The sequence below is a fragment of the Polyodon spathula genome, chromosome 4, assembly GCF_017654505.1.
Source record: "Polyodon spathula isolate WHYD16114869_AA chromosome 4, ASM1765450v1, whole genome shotgun sequence".
In the NCBI taxonomy this organism is placed as follows: domain Eukaryota; kingdom Metazoa; phylum Chordata; class Actinopteri; order Acipenseriformes; family Polyodontidae; genus Polyodon; species Polyodon spathula.
The window spans coordinates 85,891,457-85,915,036 of NC_054537.1; the positions used below are offsets into that span (position 1 = coordinate 85,891,457).

A 23,580-nucleotide genomic window follows, 5' to 3' on the forward strand; every position below is an offset into this window, starting at 1 on the left:
ATTTTAACCTTGTAGTGTGTTTACAGTAGTTCTGCTGCACGGATTATGCTACAAATTAACTGTGTGGAATGTATTGGTACTTTTTGTTCTTTGGATTTTATTTAAATTGTTACTGTGGTACAGTATCGCTGGCCGAGCACAATTCCAAAAAGAGGTAGAGCATCTGATGGCCGATTTGAGTTTTTTATGTTTTGTACTAACTTGAAATGCTCGTATCTCAACTGTAATTTTTGTTAGTTACTGTACAAGTTTCTTGCTCAGACTTGTTAAGAACCAGCCTTTGCATATACAGTACTGTAAAGAGCTATTCACACTGTAGCATTTGTTCGCTGTGTTTTTACGTCCGGTGTTTCGCCGCTATTTTTGTATTCAGACTTGCGTGTCAAATATCACAGGCAAGAGGGGGGAACATCTGATTAAAGCAGTGCAGAATATCCTGTTCTTTATGACAAGCAGCACAAGAAATATCTTGATAAAGAATACAAACAGAAATGATGGGAAAATACTAGGGAATCAGAAAGTAAGCACTATAGGTATGTTAAAATAAACACACTGTTTTGACTACAGGTTTTCATTAAATGTTGAGATGTAGCTTCTAGAAAGTGCAAGTACCGCGGCCCATTACAGATTGAACTACAAAACTAAATCACATATCTAATTATACGCAGCAGCATACGCTGGTAAATGGTATTGTATTTACAGCAAATGAAACTGTAAATGAAATAAAATAAATAAATAAATCAGGATGCATCAAAATGATTGCATTTGGTAGTCCTGTGTATACGTCTAATTGGGTTTAAACAATGTTTTTGTTGTCAGTAACATTATTGAAAACGTTTGTTATCAATAACACAATTTGAGTTGATATAAACAGATACAGTATATTTCAGCTCTAGCACAAGATGCTAGTACTCCCCTAGGGTTTCCTGTTGCTCGTTATTATAGGGTGAATCCAGTTTTATATACTGAGTGCTGAATGTGTGAGTAACCCCTAACATTAACTGTAGATTGTACACCGTATTATTTTTAATGCTGGAGGTGAAAATTTAATGTCTCATTGAAATAAATGGAATTACTATAAAAATGTCCTTTTGGAGATGACTGCTTATACCTGTATTATATATACTGTCAGGTATGTAAAGAACTGCATGTCTAGTTCTAATGAAGTTTACTAAATAAAATATTTAAAACAGTTATTGTGTAATCTGAGGATACAGTATATGGATGTACTGTACCCTGTCTGTCTGTGTTTTACATTGATCTATCTAGGTTTTGTCTGCATTACCATGAAATGCCCCACAGCTGCTGTTCTCTTTAATACTGCATTGTTTGATTACATTCTGAATTCTGACATTCATTTTAACTCCCTGTTAATGTCCGTGGCAACTGGGATATGTTGTAACTTGCAAACAGACCATTACGGTATTCCAGATATTCAAGAATGGTTGTGATTCAGAGAGAGAATAATGTCTAAGCAGCCTGTTTGGACAGTATGTGATTTACAGTATATTTGGGGGGGGAGGTTATACAGTAGTAAGGCCTTTACACAGCAGCATTAGACAATGCACAACTATAAAAATCCTAGCAGTGTTATTTCATCTTGCCTGGATAAAAACAGATTTATTTATATTAAGAAAAGCGCCACTTGATTTACTTAATTGATAGAAATCATGAAAAATGTTTCATTGTTCCAGTTTTTTGTCAAACAACAATCTTTGTGCAATCCTGATCAAAACATTAACATTTACAAAAATAAATTGTAATAGGTACTGTAGAGCACCCATGCATAAACAGACATTATTAAAATAACCGTTAGCTCACTGTTTATCAAGTTTAAAACACATATTTGGGCTTTTTATGTTGGTTAAATACTACTGTCCTTTTTTAGAACTACAGTACACAATGTGTTAGATATGCCCTACTTGACATTATACTTGTTTTTTGTTCACCTAAACACTCATGTGTAATTGATTAAGGTAGCCTGCTGTTCTCGCTACCTGCTATGTAATGAACTGAGGTGTTCAAAGAGAGTGCTTTGAACCCAGCCTCTTTTTGTATCACTGGGATTCTTAAATTTCCCACCCACTGTGACGCTTGTTTGTGAACTGCTCTTAATTGCTTTATAGATTTCAAGCTAAGCAATTAATTTGTTCCTGTATTTGGTTCACAAGGGTTTGGTCCAATCTTTTGTTGTTTCTTTCTTTCATTAGGGTCCTTAAACACCTCTGCCAAAATGGAAGCAACAGTTGATAAAGTTGCGCTTTCACCTAAATGTACTTTAAACATGTACAGGTTTATTTACATGTTCATATTGAAAACTGTTCAACACGCTCGTAGCTCAAATGTGTGTCACTCCAGCTCAAGTGGACCAGCTGGGGTTACTCAACCTCTTATGTCAATAATTTTTGTTGTTGTTGTTGAGGATATCCCTTGAAACATTTTTTTTAAAGTTTTGCTATGTCATCCCCACATGTAAAAAGGTGATTGAAAATGAAAGAAAAATACGTCCCCATCTTCTTTTTGCATGCAGCCGAGGTACACCTGCCCTGGTATCATATTCTCAGTCATGTCTGCTTTAATGTCTCATCAACCACAAAACATCTCCCCAATTCATAGTCTCATTAGTTTGCGACAATTGAATCTCATCTGGGTCTAATCCTGTACATAGAAAACAGCTAGGGATGTCACAGTATACCGTAGTATAGATTGCCACGGTTTTGAACCACTACCATTTTTCTATACCATGGTTAAAGAGTTCACAGTTTACCAGGGTATGCAGAAGTAGGTCACGTGTTTCTGTCCACCAGCTCCTAATTGGTGCTTGTCTGTTCTGAACTCCTGAAAAATGAGCCGTTCTAAATTGCTTGGTGTTCAGCACAGGAAACAGTTGAGATTTTCTCAATAAATTCTGTAGGAAAAAATGTAACTACAGTAAGAGCACTTAAATAAACTGCTTTTACATAGCTGTTTTAAAACAAAAAGCTTAATTTTTAAAAGTAACAAACCTTACTTAATTTATACAAATATGTATTGACCTCCATGTCTTTCTTTAAATAGCAGTTTTTAAAAATGTATTAAAAATATTTCCTTATACCGTACAGTTTTTCACAGGCCTTCATACACATTCCAGGTTTTTGGTCATGCTTATTAAGACGGCTAAAACAGTCCCCCCCTCCTATTTCATCACGATACATTTAATCTGTTTCTTTTTCATTTAGTTTCAGTTCACTGTTTATTTATTTTTACATTGCCCATACTATGGTACTGAATCATGTTTCAGTCAGTGGGGGTTTTAGGTTCTGAGATACACTTTGTTCTCAATCTTCATTTACCTGGCTTTTAGTTTGCATTGAGCTTACCTGTAGAATGATTGCAAAGGATGCCCCAATAAACAAATAACCATATATTATACAGTAGTTACTAGTTTGGTTTATGGTCTTTTCCAACTAAGACTGCACTACTTGATTGAAAGCTAAAGTATGATATGGTTCTAGAGAAAAAAGGAAACAACAAAAAAAAACAGTTCTCGTCGGGTTCCAATTTTACATTTTTCTCTGAATCTAAGAATAGTATTTAAATGGTAAGGCTCTTTTCTGTAATCCTGGCTTTAACGATGTACAGAGATGCATGCAGGTAATGCATGTTTAAAATTACAAGGTGGCACATGGCAAAAATAAATATTGTCTTTTGCTAGACTCATTAGACCCCGTTGTACCAGTTCCATCATCTTTCATATACAATTCATTGTTTGAGTCATTTTTCATTTTTTGAATGTTCTGATTCGTCATATTATAACATTTCAGCCTGACACACACTTTTAATAAATGTTAAATACAGTAATTAGCATTGTACAAGGCAAATAGCCAATCCATTTCAAAAAGGGTTTCAAATTCATTTAATTGTTTAATCCTTCTGGTTTTAAAGTTTCTAAAGTGTGAATCCAATATGTTTCTCTTAAGCAATTTCAAATCAAGGTCACCTAGATATACTGTGACTTTCTCTATTCCAATAAATTGCAGAGGAGACTGGGTGTGCATATTCAGTAAAGTGCATGGCTACTGGAGTTGTAATTTTAGTTTTTTTCCCAACATAACCTAATCTGCCCGGGCATTTCGTAAAATAAATCACATGAGTCGTACCACAATTAATAAACTGTCGAATAGGATACCTTTTTCCAGTGTAAGGATGGTTAAAACAATGTGTATTTGGTTGTATGTGTATTATTGCACTGTGCTCATCTACCACATCTGTGATTACCAAGTGGGGGAGGAAGTAGTGTCATTGTCAGTACAGAATCCCTTTCCACAGTGCACATACTCTATGCACTACTTTATCTTTTAATATTTAATGGCTGAGCGGTGACGTCAGACCAGAAGGAGGAACAAAAGATGGGTACGGTGCAAAGGCGCATGCGCTGTTTATTTTCAGTAACACAAAAATAAAATAAAATATTTAAACAAAAATAAACTCTTGCTCACAGAGCGCAAAAATAAAATAATAAACAAAACAAGTCACTAGTCTTTTAAGTTTCACTTTTGTTTAAATAAATCTCTCCTCTCTTGCTCTCCTCCATACAGCCAGCCCCCCGGAGTGCAGAGAGCTGCAGGTATTTGTACAGGTGACCATCTCCCAATTAGCAACAAATTGATCACTTAATTAATTCGGGAGATGGCCACCTTCTCCACGAGTTTTTAATGTGCAAGACAATACAAAACAAAACGCGCAGTGGTTCTCCGTCATCTATATACAAAAATACACAAATATAAAACAATAAACAAAACACACAGCAGTTCACCGTCTTCTATAAATATACACAAATACACACAATAAACAAATACAAAATAACACAGGGGTGGAGGGTGAAACCCTGTCTTAAAAATAAACAAACAATACGATCAAACAGCAGGGCTTTCCTACCGCCCCGCTACAGTGGGTAAAAGTTTATATATCCCCAAAAAAAGAGTACATACTGATCTACTGTGCTGTACATCAGGTGACAGTTTTGGTGACTGTGACCAACCTCACACCAAAGAAGTGATCTGGTGTTCCTAACACAGATGTGGGCTATTCAGTGTGCAGACAGATTCAACACAGTTTGGTGCATTGCATTTAGCAGGTCAAATCTTTATTTTTATTTTTTTTTTAATAGTTTGAACAAGCAGTTTTAGACCTGGTGCATTACCTCTTAGAACTCGGGTGTCTGGTTCCCAGGAATCTCTGACACGCTAAAATATCAGTCAAAGCTAATTGTGCTGCTTGGCCAGCATTTCTGTGTTAGGTATTATTGGGCTGAATTTTTCATGCTCAGATGAATATTTTGTTATTTCAGTTTTATTCCCAGATGCTTTTTTTTTTTTTTTAAAGCTTACAATGATGTACATATTGTACTGCAACAGATACATCCAGTATCCTTAAAGTAAATCACTTTTCTATAAAAAAAAAAAGAAAAGCCAGAAATAATCTTCTGTGTAGTAACTATTGCAGATAAAACCTGGTAGCAAAGTGGCTAGAACAAGAGTCATTAACTCTTTTTATACAGTGAACTTTTGAACTTTCTTCAGAGTACAGGCAATGTTAGATGTGCATTCATTTTGTGATACAGGTTGTTATTTAGCTAGCTTATTTGTTTCAGTTTCAGATTATATCAGTACCTTAATTTCTTCTTTCTGGGGTAGTGGTTTGAAGAATCTTCATGAAATGAGCACTTAACCTGTTATGCTCCTATAGAGTAGCAAACCATCTATAGGGCTCTTCTACAACAAGCTCGGAGGTACTCCCAGACCTCATCATCGCTCCATAACACTTTTGCTGTTAATTTTTTTTTTTTATTTACAACTGTGCGTGGATCTGTGAACCTTGCTCCTTGACGTTTGCTTTTGGCTACGGTCATGCAAGTTTTCAACCCAATGCGAGCGTAACCCTGTTGCATTCACATTTAATTTTTTCAACTCGAGGTGAGCTCTTCATCCTGGGTTGAAAATTCTCAACCCTACTTTCTGTCAGGGGTAAGTTCACCCTGGTAAAACAGTTTTGTCTCCGGTTGAAAGTGGCAGTGTGAAAGCGCTTGCAGTTTGACTCATGGAATTTGTTTGTTAGTGTTTTGTTTGTCTTTGTTTTGTCCACTGCACCATTTTGTTTGTTCTATGTTTCCGTTTTGTTAAAACCTTTTATTGTACAATAAACTGGCTCATTCAGCCTGTGTCCATTCAGTTCCTGGTCTGACGTCCCCACACAAGCCATCGTGTCACAAGGGAGCTTTCAGTATTTTTCAGTCTTTGTTACTTTTAGGGTGTGGGTCAATTATTTTGAAAATCAGATAACCTCCAAACCCCCATTAGTCTAGTTAGTTGAAGCTGCATTGTACTATCAACAAACAAAAAAAACACAGGTGTATTCAAGTCACAGAAAAGTGAAATTAACTTGGACAGCTCAGTTGGCCAAATTCTTTTGGAAGGGTTTCCTCTATTTGTGCTTGATGGTACATAAACAACGTACGATTGAAAAAGTTGACAGTGTAGATGTCGTGTACATGAAAAAGAAGAGCTTTGTTAGCAATTGCCTGGATGATCGTCTCAGAATGTGATACAAATGCCATTATAAAGGGTTTTCCAACAAAAAATAGTTAATTATTTATGTAAGTCATTGCCTTTCTGTAAGAGGAAGGCTAACCCCCCCCCCCCCCATTGGTTCATTTAGTTTTTTTAATCATGTAGTTTGTTATAGTAAATGTATAGCCCAATATCTACAGCAGACAAAATGGTGTTCTTGTAAACCAGATGTTGCATATTACTGATACCACTTTCACTCACAAGTGCTGCTACTGAGCCACCTCAGATGTTTCAAAAATTCTTTAAAATACCCATTCACATAGCACAAAATTGCACAATCTGTGCCAGTGTAATAGTATCATAACCCTTTCACATACCCAAAGGGATCCTGTGAGTACAACTTTCAAACCTGTCAGTCAACGGATCGTTTTCATGGCAACGAAATGTGTGTTGTTCAGTAAGCAGAATAACATGGGTAAGCTGCTGAAGTCTATATATATATATATATTTATGTAGATATTAATATATATATATGATAGTATATAATATATAATATAAATACAAGATTTATATAGTTAACAAATAGAAAATGTTCTACAATATATATCAATTTCTTATCTTTTAATGAATGGCACTGGAGAACTGTAGTGCCCAATAAACTTCCCTGTGCTCACTTTGTCCTCTCTATTAATAATATATATGTGGAAAATTGAAAGAAAAATATTTAAGTGGGGATGCATTATTAATATTATTTTCATTCAGCCGCCTGATACCAACTGCAGTGTATTAAAGGCCGTAGGCCTGTCAACCAAAAAAAAAAAATTCTGTCTATTGCTAAAAAAGATTGCAGATACGTTTTATATATATATATAAAAACACCCTGTTGTGTCTGTTGTTTGCGTTTTGCGTTTCCTCTGCATTCTCGAAGTCCCCCGATCACATTAACTGGATCACGCAGGGTCTGTGCCCCTAAATTCTACTGCACAGTATAAAGTGCCACATCTGTTTAGTAGCTGTCACGTTTAGAATTGTAAAGTTAACACTTGCTTAACTTCTCCCGGTCTCCAGTTACTATTTCATTCTTGATCAGCCAATGTATGTTAAAAAAATTAAAGTGTGTAAATAACACAAACGATAAATACCCAACACATCTGGTATGTATCATATGTACAGGGTAACATTGCCCACCACCACCAACTGCCACATCCTCATCCCCATCACACACACACAAACACGTACATCGTTTTACCAGAATACAGGGGATCAGCTGAACTGAAGTTGTGCTAAAAACAGGGGTACCACATCAAACAATAAGCACCATGTACAAGCACAAACAAACTGTCCTGTATGAATTCAACACCTGTAATGGCCAAACTACATACCTGCTGCATTCTCAGATGTAAAATCTGGTTTCTGAAATGAAAACTGCTTTTCGAACACTGATTTTTAACTGATTAATGTATACCTATGTTTAGAAGGAACATTTAAATTAGTGCTGTTTGTGATGCAGTGTTTTATCTGAGCTGGTCATCATTTGTTACCCCTAAAAAGGTGATTGAAAGGCTTCAGTTGTTGTTTTTCATTCATTCATAGAGATGTGGAATGCTACAGTGCGTATTGCTGCAGGGAGGTGAGGTATAACAGGTAGTGATTAATTCAGACAATGTCTGATTTTCTGAGTCATTGTTTTGTTTTCCTCCCAGCACTGTTAACTGTCAATCATGCTGTCAGTGCTGATTCCTTCGAGACTCGTATGAAAGAAACTTGGCCTGACAACAGTACCTACTGTACTTGGCTGTATTCAACAGTTTAGAAAAGTATTCATCACGTTGCAAGATACTGTAACACTTACTGGATGTGTGAGCTCAGTGAGACTGTTTTTTGTGACATTTTTGTTCCAATGTTCAACTAGGCTACATTATCTTTACTGTTTTTGCTGGTGCTTTGTCTCAAGCTCAAGTGTCTTGTTTCGCTCATGCTCATAAAAACTGGAAGGTCTCAATGTAGCTTCTGTGCAACGGCCATCTTCCAGTGTTTCACTCTGTGTGATCAATGTGCAAGGATCAGAAAGCTCTGCAGTTCACATACAGAGAAGATTAATCAGATCGAGTGATCCAGTGTCAGTTTGAGAAAGAACTTCTTATTGAGGTTGATCTCTCTAATACTGTACAATGCATCAAGAAATATCTGTCCAGGTGGAAGAATTTTCTGCAACATTTCTGTGGCCTTTACACGTTTCCTTGAGGGAGGCCCAGAACCACAACACAGTAAAACATTAAGCATGATATATTCTTGCAGTAACTGAATAACCCTCTAGTTATTTCCTTTGCGTAAATACAGTATGATCTAGACAAAACTGATCCATGACTCCTTTCTTTTTCACTTGTGTGTGATTACAAGATAAGCTATCTGTTTTGTATTAAATAACCCAGTTCACAAATGAAAGATTACGGGTATTCACAGTTAACCACACACTTGTCAGCAAAGGTTAGTGTTAAACAATCTTTGCTGTCAGTCACCTGATCTTGTCTGTCAATATAAAGCACAGGCAGAGTCTTTGATAGGGTGAGAGTAACCCAGGAAACACACTTTTAATAATAATAATAATAATAATAATAATAATAAAGAATGAATTACTGCATGAGTGATACAATAAACAGTGCAAGCATTTACAGTACATCCTGAGACATCTGGGGTAACTATGTCTCAAACCAAAAATAAAATGCACCTCTTGCTAAATACAGCTCCTGTACAGTGCCTTCTAGCTGCAGTATCAGTGCCATAGTGATATTGAGCATGTGGCACAATATAATCCTGTTGCCCTAAGGAGCAGCTGCAACAATAATAAAATAGAAACAGCAGCTGTCTAATATTAGCACAGTAAAGAGCTGTCAAAAGATAAAAGCTCTTTGGTGGGCTGTGCTTTGTCGAGCCATCAGAAGTTGTCATGTGGGTTAATTCATGCGACTTCAAGTGAGATCTCTGAGGGTTGCTACTCATCACCGCTGAAGAGTGGCAGAAAGGAAGCTCTAGAAACCTTCTGTACAGGTTGGAGCTTTGACATGAGCTGCAGGACAGCAGGAAAACATCCTACTGAAGCATCTACAGTAGGAGTGCAGTCAGCTGGTAAATAAATCAGACAGGGCCATACACCAAGTGCTGCCACTTCTGAGGTGGAACTGGGCAGCCATATTTTGCCAGACATCAGCTTTGATCAGCTGTCAGAACTCTATTTACAAATGAATCCAGCTGTGAAATAGAAGTGTTCTGATCTCTTCATCATCTCACATTACACATTGAGCCATTTTGCATAAGTATTTCAATGCCATAGTATTATTTAATCTCCTTCCTTTATTCCCTCTCGCAGGACGAGAAGCATGTTGCTAATTTGCACATCGATTGGCTAAAGAGGGGTGGACAAGCACGTGCCAGCAGTACTGATCGGAAGCTGAACTATGGGGAACACTGCGACTAAGTTTCGCAAGGCACTTATTAATGGAGACGAGGCCCTGGCCTCTCAGCTCTACGAGAGCAACCCGCAGTTCAAGGAGTCCCTGGATCCAAATACCTCGTACGGAGAACCCTATCAACACAACACTTCCCTGCACTATGCCGCCCGGCATGCCATGAGTCAACTGCTCAGGTGAGCATCTTGTCCATATGTCTTTTCTGACAACTCAGTAGCTGTAATCTTTTTAAAGGCCACAACTGGTTGCCATAAGTAAGCTCTCTTCTAGTCTAAGGCCCTGTCCACACAACATAACCGATCTGGAGAACAGTACTCAGAAATGTTTTAATTAATCAAGCTCAAAGCATCCACACTAAAGTACCGTATCATGTTTAGTCAAGCTTAATGCGTACAAACACTATTAAAATAATTCAGTTATAATTCCTAGCAGCACAATGGATTGTGGGACTTTTAATATGACATCATCCCACCATGCACTGTATTTTGTTTACAACCCAGCAAATATGGAGCCTGTGCCCACAGAAGACAGAGAGCTTCTTAGCATGAACGTTGTAGGTTTGAAAATACCAAATTGTTTACAGTGTAAAATGATTTACAATGCTGTAGGTCTCATAGTCCACACCACTGAAGTGAGTTTTAACTACAACACAAAATTTTAAACTATTAACCACAATAAAAATTAAAAAAAACATGGAATGGAGGGGAGGGGGTGTGGTTTGAATCGTGTCTCTCAAATGTAACTGTCTTGACTCTTAGCAAAATATTAAGCGTGTGTATGCAGAGGAAACGGTAAAGTTACATCATTAATATTCTTTAGCTGGAGTATTTATTGCCCTGTCTTTTGGAGTCAGATCTGCTGCTACAGTATTTAATTTCAAGCATTCCTTGCACTGTCAGCAAACAAGGAATACTAATACTGAAGAGGATTATGCTGAGGCTTAATGCATTCAATTCCTAAAGATTTTTTTTTTTTTTTTAAATAGCCCTGTATTTTTTCCTATTTTCCTAAGAGCAGAAAATGGCAGACAAGCTAGAAGTTGTTTTGGCTTAAATTAAAATTATTATCTTTAGGTTCAAATCTGGATCAAGTTTTGGCTGAAATTGACTGCAGTAGTTATAATAATGCAACAATACAGTAAAGTGTGTCTGTTCACTGACTGAGACACTTCAATCCTAGAGGATCCGCTGTCTAGCTTATTGGAGGATGATGGTACATTAGTACACTTCAAAATGAGAAAAACGACACCTAAACATTCTTGAAAATGGTATACCTCACCACTAAGGGAGATTTTTATACAGGGACTTGTTATGCATGCATTCAAACCTCTATTGAGCCAATGAAGGCTGTTTGCTAAATTTGATAAACCCTGATAACCTGTAGCAAGAAGTTATTCCATATATATTAGCGATTGTCTGATCTATTGAAGGCCAAATCTTGGAAATGTATCTGTGACTTCAAACACATATACATAAATACATAGAACTTATCATGTCTCATCCGGTAAGATACAATATCCTCTATTAACCAATGGACCGTCATTCACACATGCTTCTACAGCTAAACAGTACAGATGGAAACTGATCACTGCACATTTTATTATGGCTCTCAAACAGTAATTTCAGCTCTTAGTCGGACAGAATGGTATCAGTTGTAGATAAACTGCTGTTTATGCTATCAGTTTATGTAAAACAAATTGCCCAGTTGAGTCTGAGTAACGAGTCCGAGTCCTTGAAATAAACTAAATTTTCATTTAAACTAGTGGTGATAGTTGGGGAACAGTTTACCTAGCGGATATTGTCTGATATCCCTCAGGAAAAATGCATAAATAATACAATAAAAATAAAAGTAATGATTTCGATTTATTTTTTCTAGCAAGATTATTCTATTTGCATGCCTTTTTCAACTTGTCTGTCAGTATCTTCTTTTCTTTTGGAATTGGAATTAGAACACTGTTTGAAAGCACCTGAAGTTTATAGATTAAAGTTTGTGTATGTTTTTTTTTTCACTTTGATAGAAGCTGTGGTCTAGACTATAGAGCTGATGTAGTGTTAGAAAGTAGTACATCATCAGAATGTGGTACATGCACCAAAACCTGACGTGCAATGTCAGGAAGTGGTACACTCAGATTTTTGTACAGGTGCAATCAGTTGCGATCAAATAGGTGTTTTCCTATTGTTAAAAAGAAGTACTTTACCGTTAATTATACATATTTTTTTGCAAACTTAAACTGGAAACAGACAATCAATTTCTCTAAAGAAAAAACAATTCACAAAGTCCACCGCAGAGTTGCGCAAGTAAAAAATAAAAATGTACCAGACCCAATGTATTGCACATGATAAAAAAAAAATAAATGCATACTATTTTCAAAATGGAGATAAAATATGATAAATTACATTAAAAACGACGTAAAAGGCTGGAAAATATGAAAAATTAAAAAAAGATGTAAAACACGAAAACAGCATAATGTACCAGATTTGAATGGGTGCTTCTCAGCTTTCTTAGAAGAAGTTATTTAGGCATGCTCGAGCAAGCACAGTGCATGGAATACCACTTTACCCCTTTGTGTCGGTTCATAATGGAATTAAAAACAGACACTCAGACAGATTTCTAGGTTGACGCAGCGTACATGTGTTTTTCCTGCATCCATAATAAATTATTTTCATTTTGGTAAATGAAGGGGTATTAAATGATTCTGTCGTTTTTTTTTTGTTGCTATCAATCAGTCCTTTTGTCATATCAGCCTGATTTATCTGCTTGTTTGGCGGTAGACAATTTTCAATTTGAGACTTTAGTGCCTAGTTTTACACTAATTTTGCCAGGTGAATTAATTGACGTTGCTTGCAAACAGTGATGGTGTGTGCTGGGAACTAGTGGAGATTAGAAACAAAGCATAGAATATTTAATCACCCAGCAGCTTTCTGATATGGGTTAAAAAAGTATGATTATAACTTATATGATTTTATTCTTTTTTCATTTATTTTTGTTTTCAGTAAACTCAAAATTATGAAGGTGACCAATGTTCTATTGTTTTCAGTACAAACAAATACTATATACCAGAGATTCAGGGAGCTCAGCAAAATCAAATGACATATTTTTCAAGAATGCAGTTTTAGAAATGTATTTCTAAAGTTCTTAAACGTAAAACATGGTTTAAAGGAGTAAAGAGAAAGGCTTGTTAAAAGCCAAACAATTACTTACTTGTTTACCATGCTGACATTATTTATTCCTTATAAAACTGTGCAAAAGAGAAAAAAAACTTGCTCGATTGGTTGCAGTTGGGGGGGGCGTTAGTTTATGCTGCAACCTAACTCGCTTAACGTTTTGCTGGGTGGGTTTTTATTGTGCAGTTTCATAGTAACTGTAATATTACTGTGTAATAGAAAATAAAAAAGGACTCGTTGTTAATATCTCCGAGTCACGGAGTCCGGATGTTTGAGTCACACGAGGTCAAGGTTGAGTCCAAGTCTTGTGGCCGTGACACAAGTCCCACTCAGAGTCACTATAATTTCAGCTGTCAAATTTTAAATAGCACTGAACCTCCCATTTTACGTGCAACAAAGTAGTTTAACAACTCAGATCACCCTCTCTTTATAATTAAGAAAAGTTAATCACACCCTGATTGCAATCTGGTATAGCAAGATTTTTCATAACAGAAAATAACCTTCCGATGAGTGAAAAGCAGACAGCTTTGCTAATCTTGCCAAAAAGATCTGTCACTCATTAAGTGGGAAGGTGCATACTGGCGAATAACGAGCAGGGCAGGACCTTGTGGTGTAGGCCATGTAGTGATGTCAATACTGTGCTGGTTTTTGCTCTCAAGTGCATGTTCTGAAATGTCAGACTGAATGTTCACTACACTGTGTGAAGCTGGGAAAATGAATAGTTGTTGCTTTATTTGTTTCTTGACTCTTCAAAAACAAAACAAACTACAAAGCAGGAATGGATTAGATGAGGACTTCTGCAATTACCTGACTTGTAGGACTCGAGTCCGGGTCTTGAATTAGAGTCGCATTTACCTTCAGTATAGACAGTTCTCAGATATTTTGGGCTCTATGTATCCTAGATTTTTCTTTCGTATCTTGACTTTTCGTAGAGTAGACCGACCCGTGATGTACTAAAAGTAATTTTCACTTCTGTAACCTAGTTTCATCCCTGCTGTGGTAGTTTAGTTACAACTGTTAGTTTCAAACTACTTTCTTATCACAATGTATGAATCTCATTATAATATTGAAGTTTCGCTCTTACCTTTGATGTATTATTGTTTTTTTTCTGATTTACGACCTATTTTACGCATGCCTCTCGCTGGCGTAGATTCAGCTAGCTGTTTGTATCTGAAACTTCTTGTTTAAACATTTACGGTTGCTAGTAACTTTAAAGTAAAGCACCTTCAGATATAAAAGAAACCAAAACAATACATTTATTAATAGTCTATATTAAATAACAATGGCAATAAATACATTTTGTTTTCGTCTCTCTTGTATGTTAAGGTGCTCTATTAATGAAGGGAAACACGGAAACAAATCATTGCAGAGTTCTTTAAACACAAACTGAAGTATTTTCTTTTCAGTAATTAATTATGTAGTGCATAGATGACTGAAATGCGACAAAGTATTTACTTGCGTAGCCGTACAGACATGGTAAACTGGAGAATTACTGTGCACATTTTCCATGGTAAACTTCCATATATAGAAACAAGCTTAGTTTTATTTATGCTTTCCGCTTTTGGGGACCTTTTTAGATCTATGTTTTGGTTTGTTTTCGCTGTGCAGGGTTTGTTCTACGTTTAACACGTCACATTCAGCTTGTCCTGTTTGTTTTTTATTATCTGCTGCTTTCTTTATTGTATCCTCCTAAGGTCATGTCATTTTTTTATGTCAAGTGTCTGTCACTTAGTGTCCCAGTAAATTAATTTTGTTAGTTATTTATTTTCATATTTTTTTTGGCCCTGCGAAGTGTTAAATAATATTTCCTGATTATTTTTTTTTCTCTCCACTTCACTAACTAACAGGTCAATTTCGTCTTTGGAAATTTTGTTTTCCTTTTTCTTGTTGGCCAATGCCATGGTTGCATCAAAGTCAGAGTCTGCAGAAGCCATAGCTCGATCCTGTTATATTTGCCAATTACTTCTTTCTGTTCACTATACCACTCATTTGTCTTTGTCAAACGGAAGTTCTAAATCTGGACTTCTGGCGTTGCAAATCTGTTTATAATGATAATACCCGACCTGTAATGTAGGCCTATCTTTTTCTACTTTAATCAGTGATCATTAAGAAGATGTAGGCCTTTTGTATAGTAAGCCAGATGAAGGAGGAATGTTGTATTGATACTTTAAAACTCTGGGGAATTCTAGGGAACTTTGAGTGGATGTGTCGTTCTATCAAGATTCAGTAAAAATAGAAAAATAGTGACTTGGCAGTTCCGGTTGATTTCTTTTTAAGGTTTCATTCTACACAGCATCACTGATTTTCTTTTTACATGGTAAATCATTGTAACAACTTGTAATTGCAATTTGCATTGGTAACCTTAAAAAGTGAGTATTATAAAATTATATTTGAAAGATGTTAACAACTTAACCTCCCCAGTGGAAGGTGATATAAAAAAAGGCTGTTCTGGGGAGCCTAGCATCTAATAGGTTTGCATGTAAGAATACTGTCTTGATAAAGCTCACTTCAAAATGATGTACTGCATAGCTTTAAGTCAAGGTCCTGGATCATCAAAGAGAATGTAGTGTTCTATCAGAGCTCTTAGTTGCGAAAACACGCTGAACCTGAAAGGCTTCCCTGACAGTACTAAGAGATGCATCTTAATATGCTGTATAGTTATTCTCACGTCTAGTAAAATGTAGATGTCTAAATCCTTTCATGAGAAACCCTTTTATAGTTTACAGTGCTTTGGCTCACACTACAGTAGGTCTGATTTTGTATCTGCTGCAAAATATATACCATCCCATTTGATAAGAGGTCTCTAACAAGTAAAAAGTAAACCTGATATTGTTAGTTGATCCATGGTATATTTTATTTATACAGTGCTTATACAACCCTTAGCAGGGTTCCAAGTATTAAAAATGTCTAGCGAAAGGCAATTGTACATTCAGATGGCTAATAGGCCTTTTCAAGGCAAAGTTTTTTAAATACTAAACTGTTCAGTTAATTGCATATAAAAAAAAAAACAGAAAAAAACAGTAATGATATTTTTAAACAGTTGCATAGACATTTTATATGTCTGGATTAGAAATTAGAGCAAATAACTGATGAACGGTTATATTTTGGACTAAATATGTTTACCGAGTGCCAATACCAAACTTGAAAAAAATTAAATACAAATCAATTTAATGGTGCCTGGCTATTATGTAAATTACTTTGATTTACGTATAAACAAAAGACCTAGCAAGAGGGTAACTGACTCCTTTCCGTGGACCCAGATCCATTTTAGTGTTTATACAACATTTGAAACAGTTTTCAGTTTGTACTTGGGTTCCCAGTTTCTGTTAGGTTTTGAAGTACTTGTTTATTTTTATGTCATGGCTTGCCAATTTCGGTGGATGGTGTGGTGTAATTGTGAGTCTTCGAGTATTATGTCCTTAAAGCAGGTGAAATATATCAGCACTTTTGTTGTGACTTGGTGCTGACTGTCACTGTCATAACTCTCACTGAGTGTGTCTGGGGTTGATTTGTCAATTTGTAAAATGTGTGGGCTGTGTTCACATGATCCTGTTCTATTAATGTTAATAGTTGGGGGTGGGAATTTTTTTTTCTTTCTGAAAATAAATTACTAATGCTAGATGATACAGAAGGCTAGCAGAAATTGAATCTCTGTCGCTTGTTTCTCAAGGCCCCAGGCCGGCTGTATCTGGCGTCTATTCACTGACTATAGTTGCCTTGTTCATAACTGAATCAATTAGATTTTTTGGTTTAAAACAGAGATTGTCACTTTTGTCTGAAGAGCAGATGTCCCCTTGTGAATGCAGCTGAGGCATTAAGCTTCTATATCATGTCAAAAAAATGTATTTTTAATGACCAAATGGCATTCATTTCATTTATTTTGTTTGAGTTTTGTTCGGTCTACTGTAAATGGTAAATGGTTGTCTTTAGAGAACTGTCTTGTCTTGACTTTATTGCCTTTTAGCTACAAGATTTCAACATCTTAGCAAATACAGTACATTTATTATTGTGTTTCTGTTGGGAACAGGGGATTGAAACATGTTTCAAATGTACAAGGCTAAATAATTGAAGACTATCGGCTGTGTTGTGATCATAGCGCAAATGTGAGTGCAAGCACGAACGGTGCTTGACCCTGATTCTGTGGTGCATAAATGAAGCGAAGACATAAAAAACAAACCCCCACTGTGCTGAAATGGTATTCTGAAGACATGTTGAGACAAACTTTTGCGATTACACTCATTTAATCAGAATAGAGCCCATAGTGTTAATAACTGTGCTGTAGTGAATACGTAGCATGTCAGATAGTTGTAGAGGAAAATCTGATTAACTGAAATCAATTAACACTCCAGTTGTACTTCGTAAAACAAAATTAAGTTATATTCAGATCAATTACACTATTACAGGCAATCCTCGACTTACGACGCACTGCACTTCCGACTCCTTTGCTTTATTACACTGCTTCGACTTTACAATATTGATACGTCATTTACGACACGGCGAGACCTGAGCCATGCGTCACGTGTGCATGCTCGGTGTCCGAACTGCAGTACATGTGGTGGCCCTGACTTAGGCTAGCTTTTTTAAAAAAAAATTTATGCATGTAACTGTTTTTTTTTTTTATTTATTTGCCGTTAACAATGACTGATAAGAGCAATTGACCACATGATGAGGGGTTTAACTTCAGGCGATCGTATTTCCTGCTAGGAGGAGTACCACATACACACACTGAATACGTCATTGGAAAGCCCCGAGTCTGTACTTTTAAACAAGCCAGGTAGGTGTCTGAGTAAAATGCGGGTACCCACCGGGCTGAGTGTAAAGAGTTAAATAAATATTTGCATAATATTTACTATATTATCTGGTTGAAGTCAGGAACGTAACCCCAGTTTATTACATTGAAAATCCTTCGACTTACGATGATTCGACTTACAACGCGACTTTCAGGAACCAATTGTGCCGTAAGTGTGAGGACTGCCTGCACTGTTGTGAGACTAGTATTTGCCTGGAGAGTGAACATACAACAAAACTGCTGAAATCTGCTGAATTCCTTTAAGTTAATGAGTAACATTGGTGCTGGACTACTGAAACAGAGATATGCAATGTGTGTCACAGTATAAAACAAAATCTGTTTTATTAGATTTAAACTTGCTGATGAACAAAATATTGATTGAAGTAATGTACCATCAACTGCTGAGTAATTTACTGGAACTGATGTAAGTGAGGCTAGAAAGAAGATCTATAGTTAATAATCTTGGTGAATATACTGCATTTGCTTCTGACATGCTCTTAGCTAGCAGTTCCTGCAAATGTTCTGTATGTAGGTCAATTATTCTCCCATCTGACACTGCTGCCATCAAATCAGTATTGTACAATATAGTCCATGTGGCCCTTCCAAGTTATTAAATAACTGGAAAGTGTTTGTTGGCAAAGGGGTTTGTATCACTGTGTACTGTCTTTGGACTCTTGAGATTTCCCCAAGACAGACTATATGGAATTGGAACAATTGTTTGTTCAAATCTCTTGGTTTAAAATAATAATTGTAGTTTTTAATAAATATTTTTTTCTCTCTAAACAGTGTTGCCGGTTTTCTCCTACATAATTGTATTGTTAGACACCAAAGCTTTACAATTCAAAATGGGATGGTGTGGCAAAGCGCCCCTGTGTATATTTTGTGTTGTGTGTTAATGTTGGTGTATAGTCATTGGTACACGGGATATAAACTGATCTGTGTAACATGAGTGTTTAAAATATATATTTGTATTTAGGCACGAGGATTGCACAGCACTTCACGTGCAAGTAAAATGTAATAATATGTGAGCACGGGGAATTGCACTTTATTAATTCACGTGCAGTTGTACCGCGACTCCAATTGAATGATTGATTACACCGTGTAACAATTTTTTTTTTTTTTTTTGTTCCTGGGTAGTAAATGTTATTTCCTAATTGCTTATGCCTCAAAAGTATAGAAAATGGCTATTATTCTCCACAAACTTTGCTTTTGCGACAAGGACTGATATTTCAAAATATCGCTATTTTCAATGGGAAAACGGGCAAATGTGTGTCTTTTCGTTCCCATAAAGTCAGAAAAAAACAATCCAAATTAACATGTATTAAATGCTAAAGTAATACAAAAATGACTACAAAAGGTTTAGAAGTGAGTAGTTTTTCGAGATTTACGATTATACTGTATTTACAGTAAAATGTAAAATACGTAAATGTAACTCAAATCAGTCAGCAACCTAAAACAGTAGCACGTTATAATAACACTTACTACCCAGGAACAAAAATTGTGTTACATAGTGTTAGCAATAGAGTCACGGTGCAGCTGCATAAAAGCTGCATGTTTTCACCCACTCGGGGTTGTCTGTTTGTTGAGTGGAGAACGGGATTGGAGACGCAGGTAATAATAAGAATAACAATACTCGTTAAATCAGCTCACCGTGTTTGTCTGTATAGTTTGTTTTGTTTGTCTTTTTTGTTTTGGCGAATGTGCCGTGTCCTGTGTTTTTTGTATGTTACAACCTTTTTATTTTCTGAATCGCATGCAAGTGCTCAGCTCCACCAAACTCCACCTCTCTCTTGTTGTTTATTTCCTGGCTCTGGTCTGACGCCACCTACTATGGCCGTCTTTGTGACAGATGGCAATGGCTGTTCATTTTTATAAGCATTTGAGAGGAATACAGTATTATTATACAGCATGATTAAGCACAGAGTTGTCTATAAATAAATTGATTCTTGCCCAGTGCAGGAAGATGATGTATAGCACTTGCTCTTCACCTCAGTTACAGCTAGATTGAGGTAAATTGGCTGAAAATATGGCATTATGTCAGTTCTCCCTGCAAATAAGTGCAAATAGGAAAAAAGTAGGCACAAGCAGCGCTACATGGGTATGCATGGTTATTATGAATAGTACATTCTCGAAATACCATCTCTTAAGTGCAGCAGCATACATTAGACATGGAAGGCTTGATGGCAAAGCTGATTAAAGTAGTTCCAGTGGATGGACATTTTAAATCAAGGCATTGGCTTTCATCAGTGACAACGAAAAGACAAGCAATTGCAACCCAGAAGTGTTTAACTAATATTGTATCTATGTATATCCTTTTTTTATTATTTGGCAAAGCAACTTCTCATACACAACAGAGTTCAAAATGTCTATGAAATAAAAAATAATTAGCAAATAGGATATTTTGATCTTACATTTGAGATCTTGTGTGTGTGTGTGTGTGTGTCTATATATATATACAGAGAGATAGAGAGAGAGAGAGAGAAAAAACAATCTGTAAGGTAGAAGTTTCCATTACAAAGAAACAGAATATAAAGAAACAGTAGACTTGCAACATACAGAAGTTGGAATTTACTACAAGAACAAATTAGGTAATTATTCTTTCAGTTGGGTTAATGGTTGCATGGTAACCTGATGGATGTATCTAATGGCAGGCTTAGTGCAGACTTTTTCTTTTCAGTTTTATCACATGCTCCTCATGATGTCCCTTTCTGTAATACCCAGGACTGAAGGTTTGGCTTATCAGTTAATGAAAATATACTGAACTAGGTCTTCCTGCAAAATAATTTTATGCTGCCCTTTTGATATCAATTTGTGTGTATGATATTCTTTTGTGAGAAACTGTTTAAATACTAAAAAAAAAAAAAATAATCATAATATTGCATTTTAAAATGTTGCAAAAATAACAGAGCGATATAAGAACACCTATGCAGTCCAATTCTTATAGTCTAGTTCTGCCTTGCCTTTTGTTTCCGAGCTATATTTGCTCTGTTTTTACAGAAGAAACAGAAGTTGAGATTATGCCAAAAATGAAGTTATTTTTTTTTTCCATACGCATGCTTCTGTTTCACTTATTGCTTTCTTTTAAAAGCATACAAATATATAGAGAAATATAGGATAGTAAATAATGTTAGTTAAGATTTAAATAAATGTAATCATTTGTTTTAGCTATATGTAGATTACTGGAAATTATAGTAAACCCATCGATTTGGAACTCTGTAGTACACTAGTAACTGTACTTGTATCATCTGCATTTTAGGTTGAAGCTGGCAGTCTTCCAGATTTAAAATAACTTATTCCATCATTAAACAGATCTAACATGTTACCTTCTGTTAATGCAACTCATAATACTACTGTTGGAGATATAAAAATCAATTGATAAATTATTTGTAATTAATGATAAATGCTGTTTGCTGTAAATACTATAATGTAAAATGTTTTGTATTGCTGTTTTATTTGTTCATTGTCCAGAAGAAGATTAGATTTTTTTTTTTTTTTTTTTAACCACTTGCTATTTGCTCAATAAAATATTTTAAGGAAAGCATTTGGAGTGTGCAGATGCTTGCATTTCAAAATATAATGTTATGTACGAGAAGCCAAGAGGCACTAGGTTTTTTTTTGTTGTTTGTTTTTCATACCATTTAAAAGTTTTCTTAAGAAGTAGATGTTGCAGTACATTTGGTCCATTTTCAGTGAATGCTTAATATCTCGGGGTTTCCATTGTGTTCTGTTAACACTCTTAAAACTCGTTTGCTTCCAGTGACCATTAACAAGGGTGCAATTAAGAAGGGAATAAAGAAGATTGTTCTGAGTGAAGGCATCAATACAGTTCTACCAGCTGACTCTTTGCTTTATTTCTGTGATTAGATTACAGAGCTGGTTAACCTTTCATTGTCACCAGCTGGTCGGCATGCTTAGATAATGTGTGTGTGTGTGTGTGGATCTAGAATTTTACCAGCTGGCATTGTGGGTTCAATCCAGTATGCTGTCACAGTATTGCTCAGATAGGAACAAGTTGATCGGCTATATTTACTGAACAACTTTATCTCCTAAAAAGGTGTCCTAATATTACAGTACAGTAAAAACACGTTTATATTTTGAGTAATAATTGAGTACAGCAAGTACTGTATGTTGTATTTCATTTACTAACTTACTCATCTGTTTCAGTATTGGTTGGAATGTGGCTTTTAAAACCGACAGTGCATTTTTTAAAAGCCAGCATAACTTATTGAGGCACTGAATCAGAAATAATCATGTCCATCTTTTACCACCCTCCGACATTCAGTCCATCTAATGACATTTTGACAACCATACAATGATTATTGATAATCATCCTATCACTTGTATATGAAGGTTGCCTGTCTGTATGTTACATCTACATGTGTACATCGAAATGCTGATCCTGCATTCTCAAGTAAAGGTGTAATATTCGGGAATTCATTAACAGATAATATAAAAAATACTCAGGAACTTGGGGATTTTGCTTATAAACGTAAAGTATGGTTAAAATCAAAACCAACATGTATTCATTGCTTGGAAGGGGTGTATTGTTGTATGTTTTGCAATTGATTGTTGACTTCCCCAGGGCCTTTAGCTAAATTTTGGTACAATGCATCACATGCATTTATGTTAAACATTGTACAATGTCCCTGTCTATTAAATATAATAAATAAAAGAATTGTGATGAAATGTAGGCGTGTGTGGTAGCCACTTAAATGTATTTGCACATGGTGGATGTTGGTCCTGGTGGTCTACTTGTTCATGTTACTGATATAGCTAATTTTGTCTAGTTTTTCATTTCTAATAAATCCTGAGCAAGACTGTTGTGGAAATTGGATAAAATATCAAGACTTTACAATAATGCAGGATTTTAGGACTGTGTTGTTAAATGAATTGTAATTTTATGCTTAGACCTATATTTAGATGAGTAAGGTTCAATTAGACAGATGGCTTGGCGTAGCTCTCAAAATAGAACCCCGATTCAGATTTTTTCTGCTGTTTTAATTGCACACTGTACTGTTTGACTTGCTTGTAAACAGGGGCAGTAATAACAGTCTATTGAAGAGACCATATAATTAGGTACCCCCCCCCCCCCATTCTCATATAGTCTACATAATGTGCTGTAGTGACAAATACTACTGCAGTATTTTACAAGGCAGCATCATGAAAAATGGGATTTATCAGCTGTGATTTGTTACCCATCACAGTGCAAAGCAAATATATAAATTGGATTCTTTCAAAACAACACAACTCTCTTGCCAGTTATCCATTAAACAGGTAAACTACAAAATGGATTACCTTCAAACTGAAGTATTGCCTTACATCTCAAGATTAAGTGGTAGAGTGAAAGAAAATATCCAACCTAGCCATATTTTTCATTAAACCTGTAAACTCAGTTTAGAACAGAGGAGCTGATATTATGCAAACTGTAGTATATGTTTACATTTCACAGTCTTGGTGACCTGTTGTTCCAATTGTCATACATTATCTACATCCACCCTACAACCACCTATATTAAAGCACATGAGACAGAATAAATGTTCTAATATAAGTATAAGTCAAATACATCATTTATGAGGTTTCCTGTTTTCTCACCTCTAAACAAGTCCCTCTGA

General features: G+C 35.8%; 1 protein-coding gene across 3 annotated transcripts in view; it reads left to right on the forward strand.

The window, feature by feature from the left end:
- LOC121315020 (ankyrin repeat and IBR domain-containing protein 1-like) overlaps positions 1–23,580 on the forward strand; it is a 65,962-nt gene that overhangs the window by 8,710 nt on the left and 33,672 nt on the right. For all 3 annotated transcript variants that reach the window (XM_041248871.1, XM_041248872.1, XM_041248870.1), the window contains exon 2: positions 9,916–10,191. In XM_041248871.1, the coding sequence (XP_041104805.1) occupies positions 10,004–10,191 (188 nt within the window). In that variant the 5' untranslated portion in view covers positions 9,916–10,003. The remainder of the gene's footprint in view (positions 1–9,915; positions 10,192–23,580) is intronic.